The 17685-nt window shown below is 37.4% G+C and overlaps 1 protein-coding gene across 4 annotated transcripts in view; it reads left to right on the forward strand.

Moving 5' to 3' along the window:
* The window catches only part of EZH2 (enhancer of zeste 2 polycomb repressive complex 2 subunit), a 50712-nt gene that overhangs the window by 24903 nt on the left and 8124 nt on the right, over positions 1–17685 (forward strand). For 2 of the 4 annotated variants that reach the window (XM_041466147.1, XM_041466148.1), the window contains exons 4-12: positions 183–299; positions 1658–1778; positions 4049–4192; positions 4739–4841; positions 5451–5614; positions 12063–12154; positions 13073–13313; positions 13742–13911; positions 14296–14390. In XM_041466147.1, the coding sequence (XP_041322081.1) occupies positions 183–299; positions 1658–1778; positions 4049–4192; positions 4739–4841; positions 5451–5614; positions 12063–12154; positions 13073–13313; positions 13742–13911; positions 14296–14390 (1247 nt within the window). Of the gene's footprint in view, positions 1–182; positions 300–1657; positions 1797–4048; positions 4193–4738; positions 4842–5450; positions 5615–12062; positions 12155–13072; positions 13314–13741; positions 13912–14295; positions 14391–17685 lie in introns of all 4 variants that reach the window. The other 2 variants (XM_041466145.1, XM_041466146.1) reach the window with 2 other exon arrangements.

Here is a 17685-nt window from a genome sequence, read left to right on the forward strand (position 1 = left end):
CTCTTGCTAAAACTATTTTTCCTATTATGCTTTAAAAAATTGATGTATTTTTCAAAGGTTAATATTCCTAATTTTGAGAAACTCTTTGAATTTTTTACATGGTAGAGTGTTCTGTGATTTATTTTTGTTTGGTTTTTTTCTTGATGTTGCTATGTAAGTGTAACTTCAACTTCTTATTTCAGTGCTCTGTTACCAGTGACATTGATTTTCCAAAACAAGTCATCCCACTGAAGACTCTCAATGCTGTTGCTTCTGTGCCTATAATGTACTCTTGGTCTCCCCTTCAACAGAATTTTATGGTAAGTTTGAACAAATGTAGGGAGGAGAAAGGTATGGAGAAAAGGGAGGTGTTAATTTTGCCATTTTTGAAGCATGCCTGCAAAATCTGTTGCCAATTACCTTCCATACTTTACCTATTGGTAATAGGGCAGTAATAAGCTCCCCCAAATAAAATAAAGATAACTTTGCAAACTGAATTTGTCCTCAATGTACTTAAGTATCTCCAAAATCTTGCTGTGAAGTTTATTTAATTCAGGTGACCTATTGTCTTTTGTGGCCATTAACAAATGTGGTTTTATTGCAAAGTATCAAATTAGTGTAGTGAGAATGTTTTCATGTTTTCATGAATGCTTCAATGTAAGGCAATCAACCAACATATTTGTAACAGAATAGTAGTTCTTGTGGAATAAAGGGAACTAAATCCTGAAATAGTCTCCCTCCATAATGGTTATTCTCATATCTGAGTATGCCCTTTTTTTTTCAGATTAACTTCACTGTGTGCAGAAGCCATAGCATTAGATTTCTGATATAGGTATTTGACTTTTGGAAAAGCTTAGCTTATTGCAAATCTTTGTCGCATGATTTTGTTTAGGACCACCTTTGCTGACTAGTTATTTTGATAATAATTATTATGAAGTGGTTTAAACAACAGTTTTTTTATCAGTATACATACACCATTTTTTCACACCTTTTTCTCCTTGCTTTCAATTCAACAGTGTTTGGATATTTTGGATGAGTACAGAATCATGATCAGCAGGAAAGTTTGTTTTTTTTATTTTAACAATAGAAGGTTCTTTTGTACTATTGGAAGATGCTGAGTATCAAGGTCCGTAAATTCTATTGATAAAACATGGGAGTATTAATGCATTTAGTCTATATGCAGTCAAAAAAAGGGACAGTGGAGTTCAGATTAAATTTTCAGGCATGTTTCTCTGTTTGCTCTTTAAACAACATTAATTTAGAATCTTTTTGTAGCATATTTTCTTATCTCTGGGGAAACAATGAAAGGGTGGTTCCCATTGTGCTTTCCTACATTACTGTAAGAGAGAACCAAGAGAGGATGAATGAATTTACCAAATGCAAGCTTCCCAAAGCCAGATAACTTAATGAGTTTCCATATTAGAAACTTTGTGGAAACGCTCTGCTAACCTTAAGATTAGGAGCTACTTTTAATATTTTGAGCCAGCCACCAAGAATGCAAAAAATTGTTGAAAGCCATTGAGGGTTTTGTTTTTCTACTTAATGGTAAATGTGCTAAGGCAGTGAAGCTAGTTAATTTACTATTGTAGGCAGAGTCCTGTAGATAGTGAAAAACAATGCAGAAATGGTCACTTGACAGCACAATTTAAAGTGGTTTGGTTATCACTGTTGTTCCTAGGTAGAGGATGAAACTGTTTTACATAACATTCCGTATATGGGAGATGAAGTGCTTGACCAGGATGGTACCTTTATTGAAGAACTGATCAAGAATTATGATGGGAAGGTGCATGGAGACAGAGGTGAGCCCAAACACTCAGGTATACTAATCATTTCTTCCTACATAAATTATTGTTGTAGTTTTGCTTAAGGGCTTGATGTGTGATTGTTACAGTAGTATCTCTACAACTTCTGCATTGTGTAAACATTGGGTATAACAGGCTTCCTTATTTAAATGTATTCTGCATTTTCATTAGGCTGCAAAGTTTTAAGCAGTAGTGTGGAGAAATTAAGCACATTAGCTTTTTCCTTATACTATACAGTGGTTCTTGGTATTCAGTTTTGTGCTCAGAGCTTTGGAATATGATATTGTGATGTGGGTATGTGTCTTGCCTAGCAGAAAGTGGGCAGGATGATTATGCAAAACTCTGATAATGACAACATTTGCAAATGTGATTCAACAGAGTAACCTCTTGTAAGTTTGTGGGGTTTTATTTCCTTCCTTTCTTTAAGGAACTTGCTAGCTATTTAAAAACCCCCTCTCTGTAAATCAGCTTATAGAGCAAAGTGGTATCCTTCTGTTGGTACAGAAGTATTACATATACTTATTCTGAGGTGTAGTTTATCTGTTCTCCTGTGTGGGAGCTGGACTACCTGCAGTGTAATCTGCCCTTCACTTTGCTAAACTCTCAGTGAAGTGGCGACTTCACTTGCTCTGGGCTCCCTCAGAACTGGCTTATAGAAGCCTCAGCTTCCCTTGTACAGGTTTCTCATGACTACTGTGATTTCCCCTTCTCAGAGATATTGCCCACACACTCCACCCCTTCTCTCAAACAGAGAGCAGCTTCTTAAAATTAATCATATTCCTGTCAATGCTGACGCGTCTGAGAAAGAGAACCACACTTTTTGAATTCATCATGTACCATTCATGAAGGTTAAGCTTGTGATTCAGTAATAAATGCTACTCAGCCCTACTAGACTTGTTCATGTCCTCACTATAGCTGGTGCCTTTGTATTTCATAAGAAACATGGAATGTTTGTGGGCTTTGGCCTTTGGGTATTTTTACACATTTACTGATTGCTGATTTCCCTGTCAGAAAACTGGTTATGTCAAAATGATGATGTTACTACTAAATGTCTTCTATTATTGTTTTAACTTATTATTAAAGGAATTTAGCTTTAAAATTAGTCCTGTTTGAGCATCCTGAGATGCGTGTTTATGATGGTGATTACTGTTATTATGTTATTATATAAAATACATTAGAAATAGACTTTATTTAGTCTCCCAATAATTTGTGCTATGTGAATGTAATTAAATGTAAATACTGTGGGAATCTGTAATCCAGAGGCATTCCCGTGTAAGAGTCAGAATTCTAAACTAGCTCTGTAATTGCACTTTTGGGAGACAATTTGTACTAACCTATGTGTGTATATTAAGAGTCTATTTAAAACATCCGAGTGGTGTTTTCATTGTCTACGTAGTAATAAAAGTCTTATTTTCTGTCAAGTTATTTTGACATGCAAACCTAGTCCAGGTTCAAAAGGATGGTAATAAGCACTACAGTTCCCACATAGTTCATGTTTTGTTTTGTTTTTTTTTTTTTGAAAAATAGTCTCTTGTCAGCGCTAACTATGATTTTTCCTTTGTGCAGAAATGTCTTATTGTTTAATTTGTTTTGCCATCTGAATGTCACAGTAGAATATAAACTGATAAATAGATATATGCAGAATATAATCTAATAAATTATATGTAAAATTTAGTTTTCTCTTGAATTTTTTGTATATGATGTATTCTTTTTTATCACCCAGCCAGTGGGGTCTGGGAAGTAGATGCTAAGGAATGATCAACCATTCTGGGAAGTAGATTTTAAGGAATGATCAACCATTGTGGGAAGTAGATGCTAAGGAATGATCAACCAAAAATCTCTCTGGAGATTCCTTAGCTGCCTAAGGATTGGTTTATAGACTATTAGCATGCATTTCCAGACTGGCTTAACCCTGACCATGTTGGAACTGGGATTCTGCCATAAAATCTTTTAAATAATGTAGCTGGTAGTATTTTTTTATCTTACAAGGAAGAGAGATTTATATATGTACATAGCACATGGAGTTGGGAAAAAAAAATTGTGGGAATTTTTCTTCTTTCATTCCCTATTGTTAGTCTAAGAAGTGGATAATGAGCTTTTTAAAGTGGTCTTGGTTTACACACTGCTGTTTAAGAGGGGAAAACTACAAAATTGCTTTTCATAAATGACAGCATTTGCCTTAGTTTAATTAAAGTGTAGGAAGGATTAAAAATACCTCATATATACCTTGTGTTTTTTTGTTCACTCCCAATTTTGCTGGATTTCAGAATGTGGATTTATCAATGATGAAATATTTGTTGAGTTGGTCAATGCCCTTGGTCAATATAGTGATGATGAAGATGATGATGATGGAGATGACAATCCTGATGAAAGAGATGACAAGCAAAAAGATCGGGAAGGTAACAGGATGGGTATGTCTATCTGCAGACTTTAAAAATTAAACCCAAATGTTTTATTTAACCACTCAATACTTTTGTTCAAACCCATCTTCCTATGTGATAGTTTTTAGGTCTAAAGTAGCATAATTTTCATAATTTGTTTTGTCATTTAGTTCAACATTTCTATTGAGAACACCGTGAGAGGCACTTTTGCCCATTTTTGTTAATTGGCATACTGGGGCAGTCACATGCACCAAAAATCAGTCAGGTATCTGTCTGATAAATGCTTTGGTACTCCTCAGAAAATGATGTATCATTCTAAAGCAGGCAGAGTTCTGAATTTCCGTCTCCATCTGCTGGTGAAATAATGATCTATCTGAATTTTACCAGTAGGTTTTTCTCATTAGGAAAAATCACGTAACACAGTTAAAATTGTAAGTGATTTGGAAATAAAAATCTTTATTTCTTTTTTACATTAGAATTTTGGCGAACACTCCCTTTCTCTGAACACCTTCTTGAGGTAGCAAAGGAGCAGAAATAGATTTTTCTGTTTTCCAAAATTTTTTTCTTCCTTGACAGAGAAAGAAACCCACCCACCTCGGAGATTTCCTTCTGACAAAATATTTGAAGCCATTTCCTCAATGTTTCCAGACAAGGGTACTGCAGAAGAATTGAAAGAGAAGTAAGAATGTATTTTGTAGAGTATATTGCTGTGTTGCTTTATGAAACAAAGATTCCTCTATAAAATAAATCCTTCATTAAATATTGGTTCATTAGGAATGGTTTCCCTTGCAGCTAGTTCTATGGCATTTGTGTAACTTCTGCAAGTAACACTGAAAGGGTTTTGGCTCTTTCCCCCAAGTCAAACAATACAGAAATGTTTATTAGCCTTCCCTTTAAAATATTGAAAAGTGGGTGCTTATATGTGTCTAATAATCTGTTATTTTTTGAGGTGATAAAAGCTACTGCTAAAAAAAAAGTCTTATCTCCTTTTTGGATGATACTATGATGATACTATGATGCTCATACTACTCCTTTTTATTGATACTATGTACAAGGTCGTGATGGTCTTGAAAACAAATGTATTATTTCCTAGTCAATTTGTATTAATGAGTATAGAATTAATAACTTGTCATGTCACTAACAGATTGACCTTTTTAGCTGACACATAAATTTCTTAGGGTTTTTTTTTAAGTTGTCATTGAAAATGCAGAGTGGTACTGGAATAAAAACCACTTTTATTTAAAAAAAAAGATATTCAATAAATAAGTTCTATTGTTTTGCTTTAAAGATACAAAGAACTTACTGAGCAGCAGCTTCCTGGAGCTCTTCCTCCTGAGTGCACACCGAACATAGATGGACCAAATGCTAAATCTGTTCAGAGGGAGCAAAGCCTGCACTCCTTTCACACACTCTTCTGTAGGCGCTGTTTTAAATACGATTGCTTCTTACATCGTAAGTACAGTTAAAGTGTGCTCGTAAATGTCTTACTGTTTTTTCTATGTCAGGAGACTTAAAAGTACCATAAGGTCCAATGCAGAAGGAAGGAGAGAGAAGAAAAAATAAAAGCAGGAATATCTCTAAAGTTTATGAAAAGAGCTTGTACATGTTGACATTATTTTGCAGTGGAAACTATACCTCAGAAAAACGAATGCACCTGTGTGGGTAGTTTGTTATTCTTTTTGCATTTAGGACTTTGTATAGAATTCCTGACTCCAGGACCAATCTGTAACATCACTTCACTTTTTATATAGTCTGCAAGAAAACTACAGTGTTTTCTACTATTGTTTATGTGTTACACTTTCTCAATTTGTGCATGGAGAATGGGATAGATTTTTCCATAAAAAATCCTGGTTATTCATCAGGCTTGCTTCATTTTCCACTAAGGAGAATGAACACTCATGAACAGTTTTCTCTTTTATTCTGCTATGTTACTTTCTAGCCGCATTAGTTGTTCTTGGTTATTTGAACAATAGTTTCAGAGAGTTGAGTTTTAGAAATTGTGATGTCCTTTCCCCTGAACTGCTTTTATGTTGCCCCATTGTTTTGGGCCAACAAGCTGACGAAAGCTTAGCAGTGATGTTGGCTTTCACTTGCAAAGTGTGAAGAGATTCTGAAGTGCTACTTGAGACAATTGTTCTGGACAGAGAGTTAAATGTAAAGGGGAAACTAACAGCCAAATATGAAGTGGTTTCAACTTGTAGCAGTATACTGTGATGCCCTCTCTACCAAATTAATTTTCGCTTTTGACTTAGCTGTTCATTTGCATGTTCCACTGTGAGTGCGCATGCATGTTCATTTGGGAATCCTTGTGCTTTGTCAGCAGCTCCTCATCCAGCACACATGCAAAATCTGCCTGTGTTTGTACTCCACACTGAAGGCTTTGCACAGTGCTGCTGCTTTTTCATATCCCTTGGTTGCCCTTCAGTTTGAGGAGGAATTGGAGTTGTTCTCAGATGGTGGGGAGGGGGGAAGCTTTTCATGTTCCTTGTTCCTTTAGTACTTGGGCATTTTGGAGTTAGGTCTGTTAGTTTCACTTTCTCCTTATATTCTGTTGACAGGCCTTGCTAGAAAATGCAAAAAAATAAAGGAAGTTGTTACTTCTGCATAATGTTCAGGAACAGTAAGTTTCTGGAGTAAGCTGTTGCCTTGACCAGCCAGCTTCAACATGGTGTTTTCTGTGGAGCTGTAGGTCTTGTGGTGTCTTAGTTGCCTGGATGCTCATTCTAAGAAGTGCTGTGTGCAGCCCTAGTCTGTGGGACAGGGGAGTGAAGCTGTATGCTGATTGTTAGCAGTTGGTTTGTCTGGCAGGGGTTTTAGGAGTTCTTGACGTTCTTAATAGTCTAGCAGACTACTGGGGGCCAGTTTTGATTAAGTCAACAAAATAGCATTGTCTGGACATAGTGAGGACAGGCTTACTCTAGTGGCACCACTGAAGACTTGAGATATTTCTGCTGCAGTGATTTTACTAATTTTTCTCAATGATTTTATAGACTTTTCGTTTTTCAGTGGAGATGGTTGCTCTTCTAAAACACACATATATTTGCCTTTCATGGCCATTTTTTGCAGACTGATAGAAGTACAACTGAAAGGTTTTGCTGACTACCTGCTGCGTACCTGCTACTTTACCAGACCACAGTTCTGAGGCACCAGTTCTGAGAGACTTTTTTTATAAAAGTGCTGTGAAGAATGGGTTCACAGTCTTAGACTTTCTGACATGTTCTTGGGTGGCAGGTTCAGCCAGTGAGGATGTCCAGAGCCATGTCACTGCTTGAAAGACTTCAGTTCTCATATCAGCAGCATCCTTTAAGCCAAAAGCACTGTGCCTTCCTTCTCAGTGTTCATAATCTTGAGAATGAAGACAAAGTGTTTATACTAAAAGATTACTAAGTTCTTGTTGCTGGTGACTTTTGATATGTCCCTTAAGCAAGTTGGAATTCTTTCCAAAGTGGTGTATGTCCAAGGCTTTATTTAAACTGTGCCTCCTACTTAAAAGTGACCAAAGTTGAAATCATCCCTTCAGAATTTCAGGGCCAGCCATGACAGAAAGAGGGATGCATAGTACTTTCACTGTGGGAGCATTCAGGACTTACCTTTGTGTCAGATGGAGGGTGCAATGGATGGCTATGGCAGTGCTCTTTGTGACAGCCTGTGCAGCTCATTCCTTGTCACTGATGATAACATATTGGGTATGTAATCACCGCAAAGAGATATCTTGACCTTCGCTGTGTGGGCTCAGTGCTGGACCCTGAAGGTAGTAAACCGATGCTTCAGTTGCCACTCCCTGAAATCATACCCAGATTCCACTGCAACAATGACTGCCCACTGCTTTGGATGCATTGCTTCCTTTTCTTTTTGTCTGTAGTTTATACCAAGGAAAGAGGATTGTTTTCTGTCTGCGTGTCTGTCTGTCTGCGTGTCTGTCTAGAGCACGGAATCTTTTTGTTAAAAACAGAGAGTCAGTTGTTTGGCCTCTTTGTTTTCTGTGAAATTTTAAGACTGTTGGTCAAAATTCACCCAGCTCATTGCTTGGAATAAGTAACTCATAAAAAAAAAAGTTAAAAAGAATGCTTTGGTTATTGGAAGGCTGCAGTAGCAATTTTCAGTGTCTCTGCAACAATTTAACTTTTATTACATTTTGACAGTTGCCTCTATGTTCTGTTTCATGCACTTGCCAAGTGCTGTGGGATGATGTCCTGGCTTCTACAGATGACATTTTTGATGAATTACTTTGGTAATGTGGTGGGCTACAGTGATCACATTGGTACTTTGAAAGGTTTAAATCTCTGGAGAAGGCATAGAGAACTAAAAAAAAAAACCAGGAATTCTATTAGGTCTGCTTTTGCTTTTTGTATTTCCCCCTCTTAGATTCTATTTTTGTTAAGATTAGCCTTATTTTGTGGAGTTTCCAATCTTTGTTCTAGAACATTTGAGTTAAATATAGGAAAAGTTATCATTAGATTTTTAACGTGTCAAGTCCCCTTGACGACCTGGCAATCCCTTTATATGCAGGTGATGACATAACTGAAAAAACTTGTGTACCGACTTCATTTGCTGACAGCAAGGAATTATGCCTAAATGTCTGGACTAACAAAGAATTTAGAAGAAGGAAAAATATCAGGTAGGGAGAATTTCCCAAATAGCTTGACTATGAAGCAAATGTACATTTCAGGCTAAACTGTTGCCTGTGTACTTTCACATTATGGAAAATGAAAGTTGAGCCCATTGGGGATGAGACAGATAATAAATCTTGAAGACAGAAAACATGCTCAGGGATACCATGTTAGAATGATTTCTCTTAAGGAAATGATTAAAGAAATACAGACTTTAGGTGTTTAGGAAATTCTACCAAGTTTTCTGTGATTTTTCTTTTGAAAAAGATTACTACTGATATATTAAAAATTCACAATACAGCTATACAAATAGTTTTATTCTTATCCTGGGTCCTTTCTTTATAACAAGTCTTCTCAAAAAAATACCTCGCAATAGAGGTGGTAGACTTTTACTGTAGTTGTCTTTACTGTACCATGTTGGGTGTTTTTTAAATAGTTGAACACAAGATGATCCTAATTGTAAGTATCAGATGTAGCCTGGTTTTGAGGTCTCATGAGTCTAAAAATAACAAAGTTTGGTTTGTTTCATTATATTACAAGCTAATTTCTTAATTTTCTAAAGGAAAACAGTTTTTAAAAAAAAAAAATACTCATTTTAGGACCTTGCACAAATGAATTTGAGAGAGAAATGATTGCATCTGCAAGTGACATGTAGAAAGAATGCCTTTAATTTCTGTACATTGCAGGAGTCTGGTATAGATCATGGCTTGCAAACGCCTCAGTGTTCTTTTGCCTTGCTGAAAAATTATTTTCCTTGTGGTATGAAGAGAAGGTAAAACAGTTAAGTGGAAAAAAATCTTTAATGAAATGGTATACTGTGCAAATTTAAGGATGCAGTGTTGAAAAACATGGGAGTTTTTCCCTCCCACTTTTGGGTAAAGGGCTCCCATTATCTCATTGTTTCTTAGAAGATGGAAAAAGGTGAAATAGCTTGGCATTAAATTGCATGGCTTCTTACTGTAACAAAGTGTAACATATTTTATCTACAGAGTATATGAACACTTGAAAGATACGTGAAACATGAGAAGTGGTGTAGCAATAAAAGCTTTTAACTAAATCTGGGGGATGAAAGAGCACTAATGGCAACAATATACATAAATTATATTCCTATACTTGCTTGTAAATAATTTTTACATATCTATACGCCCATATATAGCAAATTTAAAGCTTTTTTGTGCTTCCAGATTTATAAAATATATATTTGTCTGGAGAAAGGGATGTGATATTTACTTATTGTTACTTTTATTTTTGTTTATGCCATTTTAAGAAAGCCTTGGAAGAGTACATTGCTTTCCTGGGGGGTTCCCATCTGCTGCTATCATTAATACAGGCACAATATTATAGAACTTACTATTTGATTTTTCAACTCACCCTCCTTTATGGGAGGGAAACATGAAGTGTTTCCAAGGTTCCAAGACAGAACTGGTCACCCTCCCCACTGCTGCCAAAACAGGTGTTTGCAGAGCTATGCTGCAAACAAGACCACTGAAATGAAGTTTGCTTTTAAAAGCTTGTCTGGGAAGAATGAGCTCTGCCCACATGCTTTAACAGGGAAGGAAGAGCATTTAAAAAGCTTAGTGGACAGAGAGAGAGAAGCCTTGAGCATGATCTGGAAATGAAATGAATAGGAAATGGCCTAATGAAGGAGATGTGTGAAGTGGTGGTGTGGAACAGCCCTTTTAGATTAATATGGGTAGGAGGGGAGAGATTTCTGCTTTAATTTTGAACATATTAGCACTTTTTATTCACTGAATTTTTAAAACCTTCACTGTAAGTTACAGTTACCCAACTGCAGCTGTGGTAAAACTGCAGCATAAGTGCTTCTGCATAGTTTGGAAATTGCACATTTTAAGTTGAGCATCTTTTCTGGGCCTTCATGGAGCATTAGCAAACAGACAGCTAGCACTGAGTATTGTCTTCTTTTTAAATTTCAGTCAATTCTTCATTTCTGTTCCTTGCAGCTCTGTATGCCACTGTTTACACATTTAGAGGGAAAAAGTATTTATTGATATCTATCTCTCTCTCTCTAAAAAACAAAGTATTTTTTCCTTGAGCACAGATGAGTTGTTTTTAAAAAGACAATTGGAGAAAACTAATGACAGTATCTCAAAAAACTCCTAATATAATGTGGGACTTGAATGTATGAGTTTTGGTGAGAGTCTAGTGGCAGGTTTTCCAGGCTTCAGGAAAGCTCTGTGAGAGGTACAGAGGAGTTCCCAAGACTTCCAGAAAACGGTGAAAAGTCATTCTCCCTGAAAACACCCTGCTGGGGTTGCCCGGGAGGAGAGCTGGCTCTGGCAAAGAGAGTGGGTAGGAAACTCTGCCCTCCTGTTATCAAGGTGCTCGTGTTGCATGTGTAACATACCCTGTTCTGCTCCTTTCTGAGTCACTGTTCTGCAGCTTTGTCAGAGCTGTACAGAGTCTCTCAGATACAGCACCAGACACTTCTCTGCGAGGTGCAGACTTGGCTCACTTATCCAGAGTGACTGTGCAATGCTAACTTGTTTTTACCCTGCAGCTGGGATACAGGAACTGAATTATTAAATCCTGTCAGCTTAGCTGGAGTGCTGATAAACTAATAGAGCAAAAATGCGTTTGTGTCCTTCTCACTGACGAAAATGTGAAGTGGGTTGGATTTTTTGACAAGATAGGAATTTAACAACTTGAATCTTACACATTGAAGAGCTGATCATTAATAGGAGAAGCCCTGAAAAATTCTGTTTAACATGATAATAAAGTAAAGTCTGTTCTTTTGTTGGAAAGGGTGATACACCAAATCTTCCTTCATACATGAAATGAACGTGATGATTGCCTTTGTTGATGTAAAAGGGCACAATTGCTTTCAAGTGGAAGAGTATAGGTTCACATTTGATGTAAGGAAGACGTTCTTCACCATGAGGGAAGTGAGACACTGGAACTGGTTGCTCAGAGAAGCTGTGGCTGCCTCATCCCTGACAATGTTCAAGGCCAGGCTAGATGGGGTTTAATCAGCCTGGTCTAGTGGAAGGTGTTCCTGCCCATGGCAGAGAGGAGTTGATTTTTCAGGTCCCTTCCAACTCAAACCATTCCATGATATTGAAACTTACCTATGTGCTGTCTCTGTGTATTTAAGTGGTAAGTCATATGTCACTACATGGGGTTTATTTTATTATTTATTTATTCCATTTGTTAGTATTTTATTCTGGTTTTAGTGAAGTCTTGGTAACCTCGTGTTTTCGGTGCAGTTTGAGGTTATATATTTAACGTATTTTTATACGAAAACTTAAAAATGTGATGTTTTGATTCAACAGCATTCCATGCAACTCCCAATACTTATAAGCGAAAGAATACAGAAACAGCATTAGATAATAAGCCTTGTGGACCTCACTGTTATCAACATTTGGTAAGATAATTTTATATGTCACAATTCACTGAGTGCTAGTGCTGGCTGCAGTATAGGGGGATACTTAAGCTAAGGGCATGCTGGATCTAGAATAGTGCATCTGCTTGTGGGTCATTTGCAGTCAGGTCTGCTGCTGCGAGAGAAAAAGTTTAACTTTCAATCATCTTAAGTAGGAATACTTGTAGATGTAGCCTGAGATATTTGTAGGGAAGAAATATTACTATCCCCTAATAATGGTGTTGCTGCTATTCTGTCCAATCTAGTCAAGGAACTGCAGACTTCACTCTCTTGTAAATTGTATCACAACTGAAAATTATAAAGCTTTTTTTAGTTTGCCAAAGGCTGATTCCATGTGGGACTTGTGCTCTTAAGAAGCAATATGATGGAAATTAATAAAGTGAAATATTTAATAATATAATTTCAAATCTTTCTCATAATTCCCCTAAATGTTTTGGTATGCGAAGCTATGCAATTTTTCCATCTGAAAACTTGCTACACTTTATCATACTCCTTTTCACTAGAAAACAAGCTACCAATGCTTGCGCTTTAAAAAATGCAGAACACATATTGTCTAAGTTCCATGTGCAAGAAGAGTTCTCATATTTTATGGGTGTTTTCCGTGGGAAATTTTAATTTATTTCTGTCATCTGGGAAAATAGAAATTTACTACTGAATTATTTTTTCTCTTGGCAGCCAAAGTAAAAGTACTGACACAAGTTCTTTGTAAGTGTAGATTTTTTTCATGGTAGCATCAAAAGTACTCGTGATCACAGTTGGAGTGCCTTTAACTGGAACTTGGTGCACATGATTATTTTGTAGAACAGTGGGAAGTTACTCAGGATGCGAGCAGAAGGTGTTCTCCCATGAGTGGAAGCACTTCTCCGTTTGTGTGCTGTAACCGCGGTGTTTTGTGTTCAGGAGGGCGCGAAGGAGTTTGCGGCTGCCCTGACCGCGGAGCGCATCAAGACCCCGCCGAAGCGCCCCGGCGGCCGCCGGAGGGGGCGGCTGCCCAACAACACGAGCCGGCCCAGCACTCCCACCATCAACGTCCTGGAGTCAAAGGACACCGACAGCGATCGAGAGGCCGGCGCCGAGACCGGCGGGGAGAACAACGATAAAGAGGAAGAAGAGAAGAAAGATGAAACATCCAGTTCCTCTGGTAAGGCTGAGCAGTGCTGCTTCATTCAGTGAGCTGCGGTGCTTGAGAGGATGAACAGACCGAAAACGAGAAAAAAACCAACGCAACAAAAACAACGAGTCAAGCCATTTCTAATCCTAGAAAATTCGTGCTGTTTCTAATCCTCCGAAAAGTGTGTTTGGAATGTATGGAATGGAGTGAAAAGACAGAATAATAATAGGAGTTGAATTAAACTCTAAGAGAATGTCTGCATTGTCTCAATTTACATGTTGGTCATTAATTTGAGTAGCTGCTGTTAGCTTCTGTAAGAGGCATCTGAAAAGTGCTTGTTTTTTCTGGCATTTAGGAAACAACAAAAACCCTGGGATATTTTTTAACTGCAGTTAATCATAATGTGAAGGGCAAAGTAAATTTTGATACGTAGTCTTACTCTCAATTATTTATTACAGAAGCAAATTCTAGGTGTCAAACACCAATAAAGATGAAGCCAAATATTGAGCCTCCAGAGAACGTGGAATGGAGTGGTGCAGAAGCTTCAATGTTTAGAGTTCTTATTGGCACCTACTATGACAACTTCTGTGCAATTGCCAGACTGATTGGGACCAAAACGTGCAGACAGGTAAGAAGGGAAGGGAAGCTACTTGCTAATAGTCATAGCAATTTACTTTTAAAGCTAAAGTATACAAATACTAGTATTGATTACTAAAAGGGAAAAGTAATTAATTTTCTTGGTTTTCCCAAGAATGCTATGGTCCAGAATTCATACCACAAATACATAGAAGTTAGTTTTAAAACTGTTTTTAAATTAAATTTACAGGAGGTTTAAATTAGAGTATCAGTTCTTAAATGACAAAAATAATCAACTTTAAATGTATTGAAAAGAGACTATGACTGGATATAATCTGTAAGTTGTTGGTTGGAGGAAATCATACTAACTTAGAATATGAGCAACTTTGTACTAGTGAGAGATTTATCGTGGATGTGTTATGGTATCTCTTGTTAGGTGTATGAGTTTAGAGTAAAGGAATCTAGTATTATTGCACCAGTCCCTGCTGAAGATGTTGATACTCCTCCCAGAAAGAAGAAAAGGAAACACAGGTAAATCTGTTACTAAATACCCTTAGCATAACAATAAATTGGAGATACAGGGGATCAGAACAGAAAGTGTTTTGGAGGAAAAGTTGTGCAACTCTTCTTTTGCTTCCAAAACCAAAAGTTGCAGCAATAAAACAAAATGGTGTTTTAGTTTCAGACCAAATCTTACTGCATTGACAACTATAATCTTCCTCTTCTCTTCCCCTTTCCTTTCTTTTTAAGCTCTTTAACAGCCAGCTTCTTGTAGGTGTATTGATGCAAGCAGTCAAAACCCTGTTTTGACATTAGAAATCACCTGTGCAGCTTGTTGCAACAAGATAGTGCGGTATAATTATTTTTTTCAGTGATAAACATTCAATTCAGAAGTGTTTCAATAGGCTTGAGTAATGACTATATGTTATTTTAAAATTAAAACCTATGTTTTTTAATGATGAAGTGCATTCTAGCAAGCTTCAGATAGCAAACTAGTAGGATTGCCTTCTTTTTCTTTAGGAGACACTATTCCTTTGTAGCACCCCAGTTTCATTAGCACCTAGAACACCAACTAAAGAACCAGGTTAACAAGTTGTTATTTGAAGTGAAGCTGCAATGAAGAACAGACGATTATTTGACACAATTTCTGTTGAAATTGCAAAACTTGGTGGCTACTGTCTGTCAGTGAAATGCATTTTTATTTGAGAATCCTGAGGTTTGGAGAATGCACGTCTGCACTGATTATTTTTATTCTGAGAGATAAGAACATAGGAGACTAAAAGCTGACTGAAAATTAACAAAAACATTTCTTTAGCAAGCAATAAGTACACATTTTCCCATATAATTTCTTATTTCTCCCTTTAACTTCCCTTATTTTCCCTCAGGTTTGTCCTTTTAGTTCTTCTCCCATCAATTCTCCTTGCTTCTGTCTTTGCTTGTCTACTTATTATTTCCAGGCCTAGTGAAATTCCTGAACTGGTTCAAAGATCCTGTTGACGTGGAGTAGAATATTTCTGCTTTGTACCATAGAAGCAGGCAACGTGAGCTGGGAAAAGATTGAGTGAACATCTGGAAAAGATTTTGTTCTCAGCAAGAGCTATTGATTTTAGTACTCTTGGCACAGTTTTCAAGTGTTTGGGCATTTGGTGGGCTTGGCTGTTTAAATTTAGGTTATTAGCCATGGTGCAAGTTTGGAATATGTAGCTGAGAATTAGCTTGCTGTCAGATTCACACAAATTGCTGTAAAAATGGTGCCACTACATCTATTTAAAAGAGCAGCTAAAAGGTTCAAATGTATTTTTGCAGCTGAAATGGATTGTATGATTATCAGGCTGACATTGTTCTGGAAGAATTCTCAGACTTTTTTTAGTTTAGGTGGTTTTTTTTCCCCAAGTCAATGAAAGCACACTCCATTGCATGGGGTTTCTTGATTTTATTTGCTTTCTTATTAGTTGCCAATATAAAAAATTTATTGGTAGCAATTTAGTTTTGAAATGCCCTTTAATTCTTTAAACTCTCATTGAAAGAAGGAGATAATTTTACGAATATAATGTCCCAGAATATGTGGCAGTCAAGCTGTTTCCATTCTTCTATGGCAGTAGCCTTTTTAAAAAGGAAAGCAGTTTAGCCTGCCTACATCCTGCTGTAACTTGCTGAAGTTCTCCCACAACTAGAAATTGGGACAACCATCTGAAAATCTTCCTCTGTTTCTTACCATTCTTTTAGTTGAATTTACTCACTCTTAGGGTAAATCCAGTCCTAGAGCCAGGAAGGCCCTTCCTTTCCTTTTGCCCTTTTCCATTGCAGGGCTCTTACCTGTCTGCAGGTTTTCCATGTGTGCATGTGGCTTTGAGCTAAATCAGCATCACCAGAGAGAAAAGCAGCAGCAAAAAGCTGGCTTTTGCTGGCCTCTTGTAACCAAGCTGAGAGCAGATAAAGTCTTTTCTTGCAAGACTTTACCTATTTCCCATATTATCTTGGTGCCCTATGGACATACTGAGCAACTAGCCGACAAGACTGCACCCCTCTTGGATAAGGAAATGTCTTGTCTCCCTCCATTCTGTGTCATTTTTGTTAAGGTAGCTGTAGTAAGGATGATCAGTGGGAGAAGACAACTTCTAATATAATTGGTTTTTGGAGAACCAGTAAATGTCAGAGCCTGGCCTGTGTATCAGATTAACCTGTTAGTTTGAGAAAACTGCCTTGAGGAGAAGTGAGTACTTTGCATAGAAGCCAGTAAAAAACCTGAATGAAGACAGAATTCTGAAAAGCATGGGTGTATGCTGGAGGGAGAGTGTACTTCAGTACTGTTAATTCTTTCATGTGTATATTTTTCTTCCATTGCTGGGAGCTGAGTTGAATTTGCTTTAACTAATCAGCATTCCTTCCTCTGTTTTGGTGCTGATTTTAAGGCCATGTAAAGCTGCTGCTTTATTATTTTGGTTTTCCTCTTCTCCCTCATCCCCTATTCAGAGGCCACTTAGTAATTTTATTTGAAAATATTTTTTCCCCCCCACTTTCTCATTTTCCTCCTCCTCATGCTGTTCACTGCATGTGTTTGAATAGCTTATATAGTTCTGCCAAGAGTTCAGGATGGCTTTTTGTAGGGATTTACAAATCCTGTTACCAGACAAAAGGTGCAGCTGAGGCATTGGCACAGATATTCTTATGTGGTACCTGGTTGGAAGGCTGAGTCTTGGACTGGTGGAGAGGCTGGATAAGATGATCTGGGAGACTGAAGTCTTTGAGTGATGCCAGAAAATCAAACACTACAAAGACTTAACTACATATTTGACATAATTGTAGACTTAACTACAATTTGACATAATTCAAAATGTATTTTGAATTTTTAATGTCCTTTCTGATAGCAGAGTATCCCTGTGCAAAGCAAGAAATGCTGGAGCAGCTTCTTCCAAAGAGTGTTTTTAGTGCTGGTTGGCTGACACTGTTCCTGCCTAAAACCACTGGCAAAGTTTAGAAGTCTAGTAGGTTGTTAGGAGAGAAAACAATATCTTTGACAGCTGCTGTCATGATGCTTCTGGAAACACTTGTTTTCTAAGCTGGCTCTCCTGCAGATGTCGGCGACCAGATGTACAAATCCACCGGCTTGCTCGGAAACTTGCTACGCAGTTTCCAGTTGACTTTTTGTAATGAAGTTTCAAGCTGTGAACGCTTTTTCAACTTTGTCTTTTCCTTGCCTTTGCTTCCTGCTGCATGGGACCAGGTCTTGCCTTTTGCTTCTGTTTGAGATGGCAGATTTATATAGGGCAGATACAAAAATGACTATGCCTTTAGTATAGTGCTTGCTCAGGCTCCAGCTTTGTGC

Source organism: Pyrgilauda ruficollis, unplaced genomic scaffold (genome assembly GCF_017590135.1).
Source record: "Pyrgilauda ruficollis isolate IOZ18807 unplaced genomic scaffold, ASM1759013v1 scaffold2, whole genome shotgun sequence".
Lineage (NCBI taxonomy): Eukaryota > Metazoa > Chordata > Aves > Passeriformes > Passeridae > Pyrgilauda > Pyrgilauda ruficollis.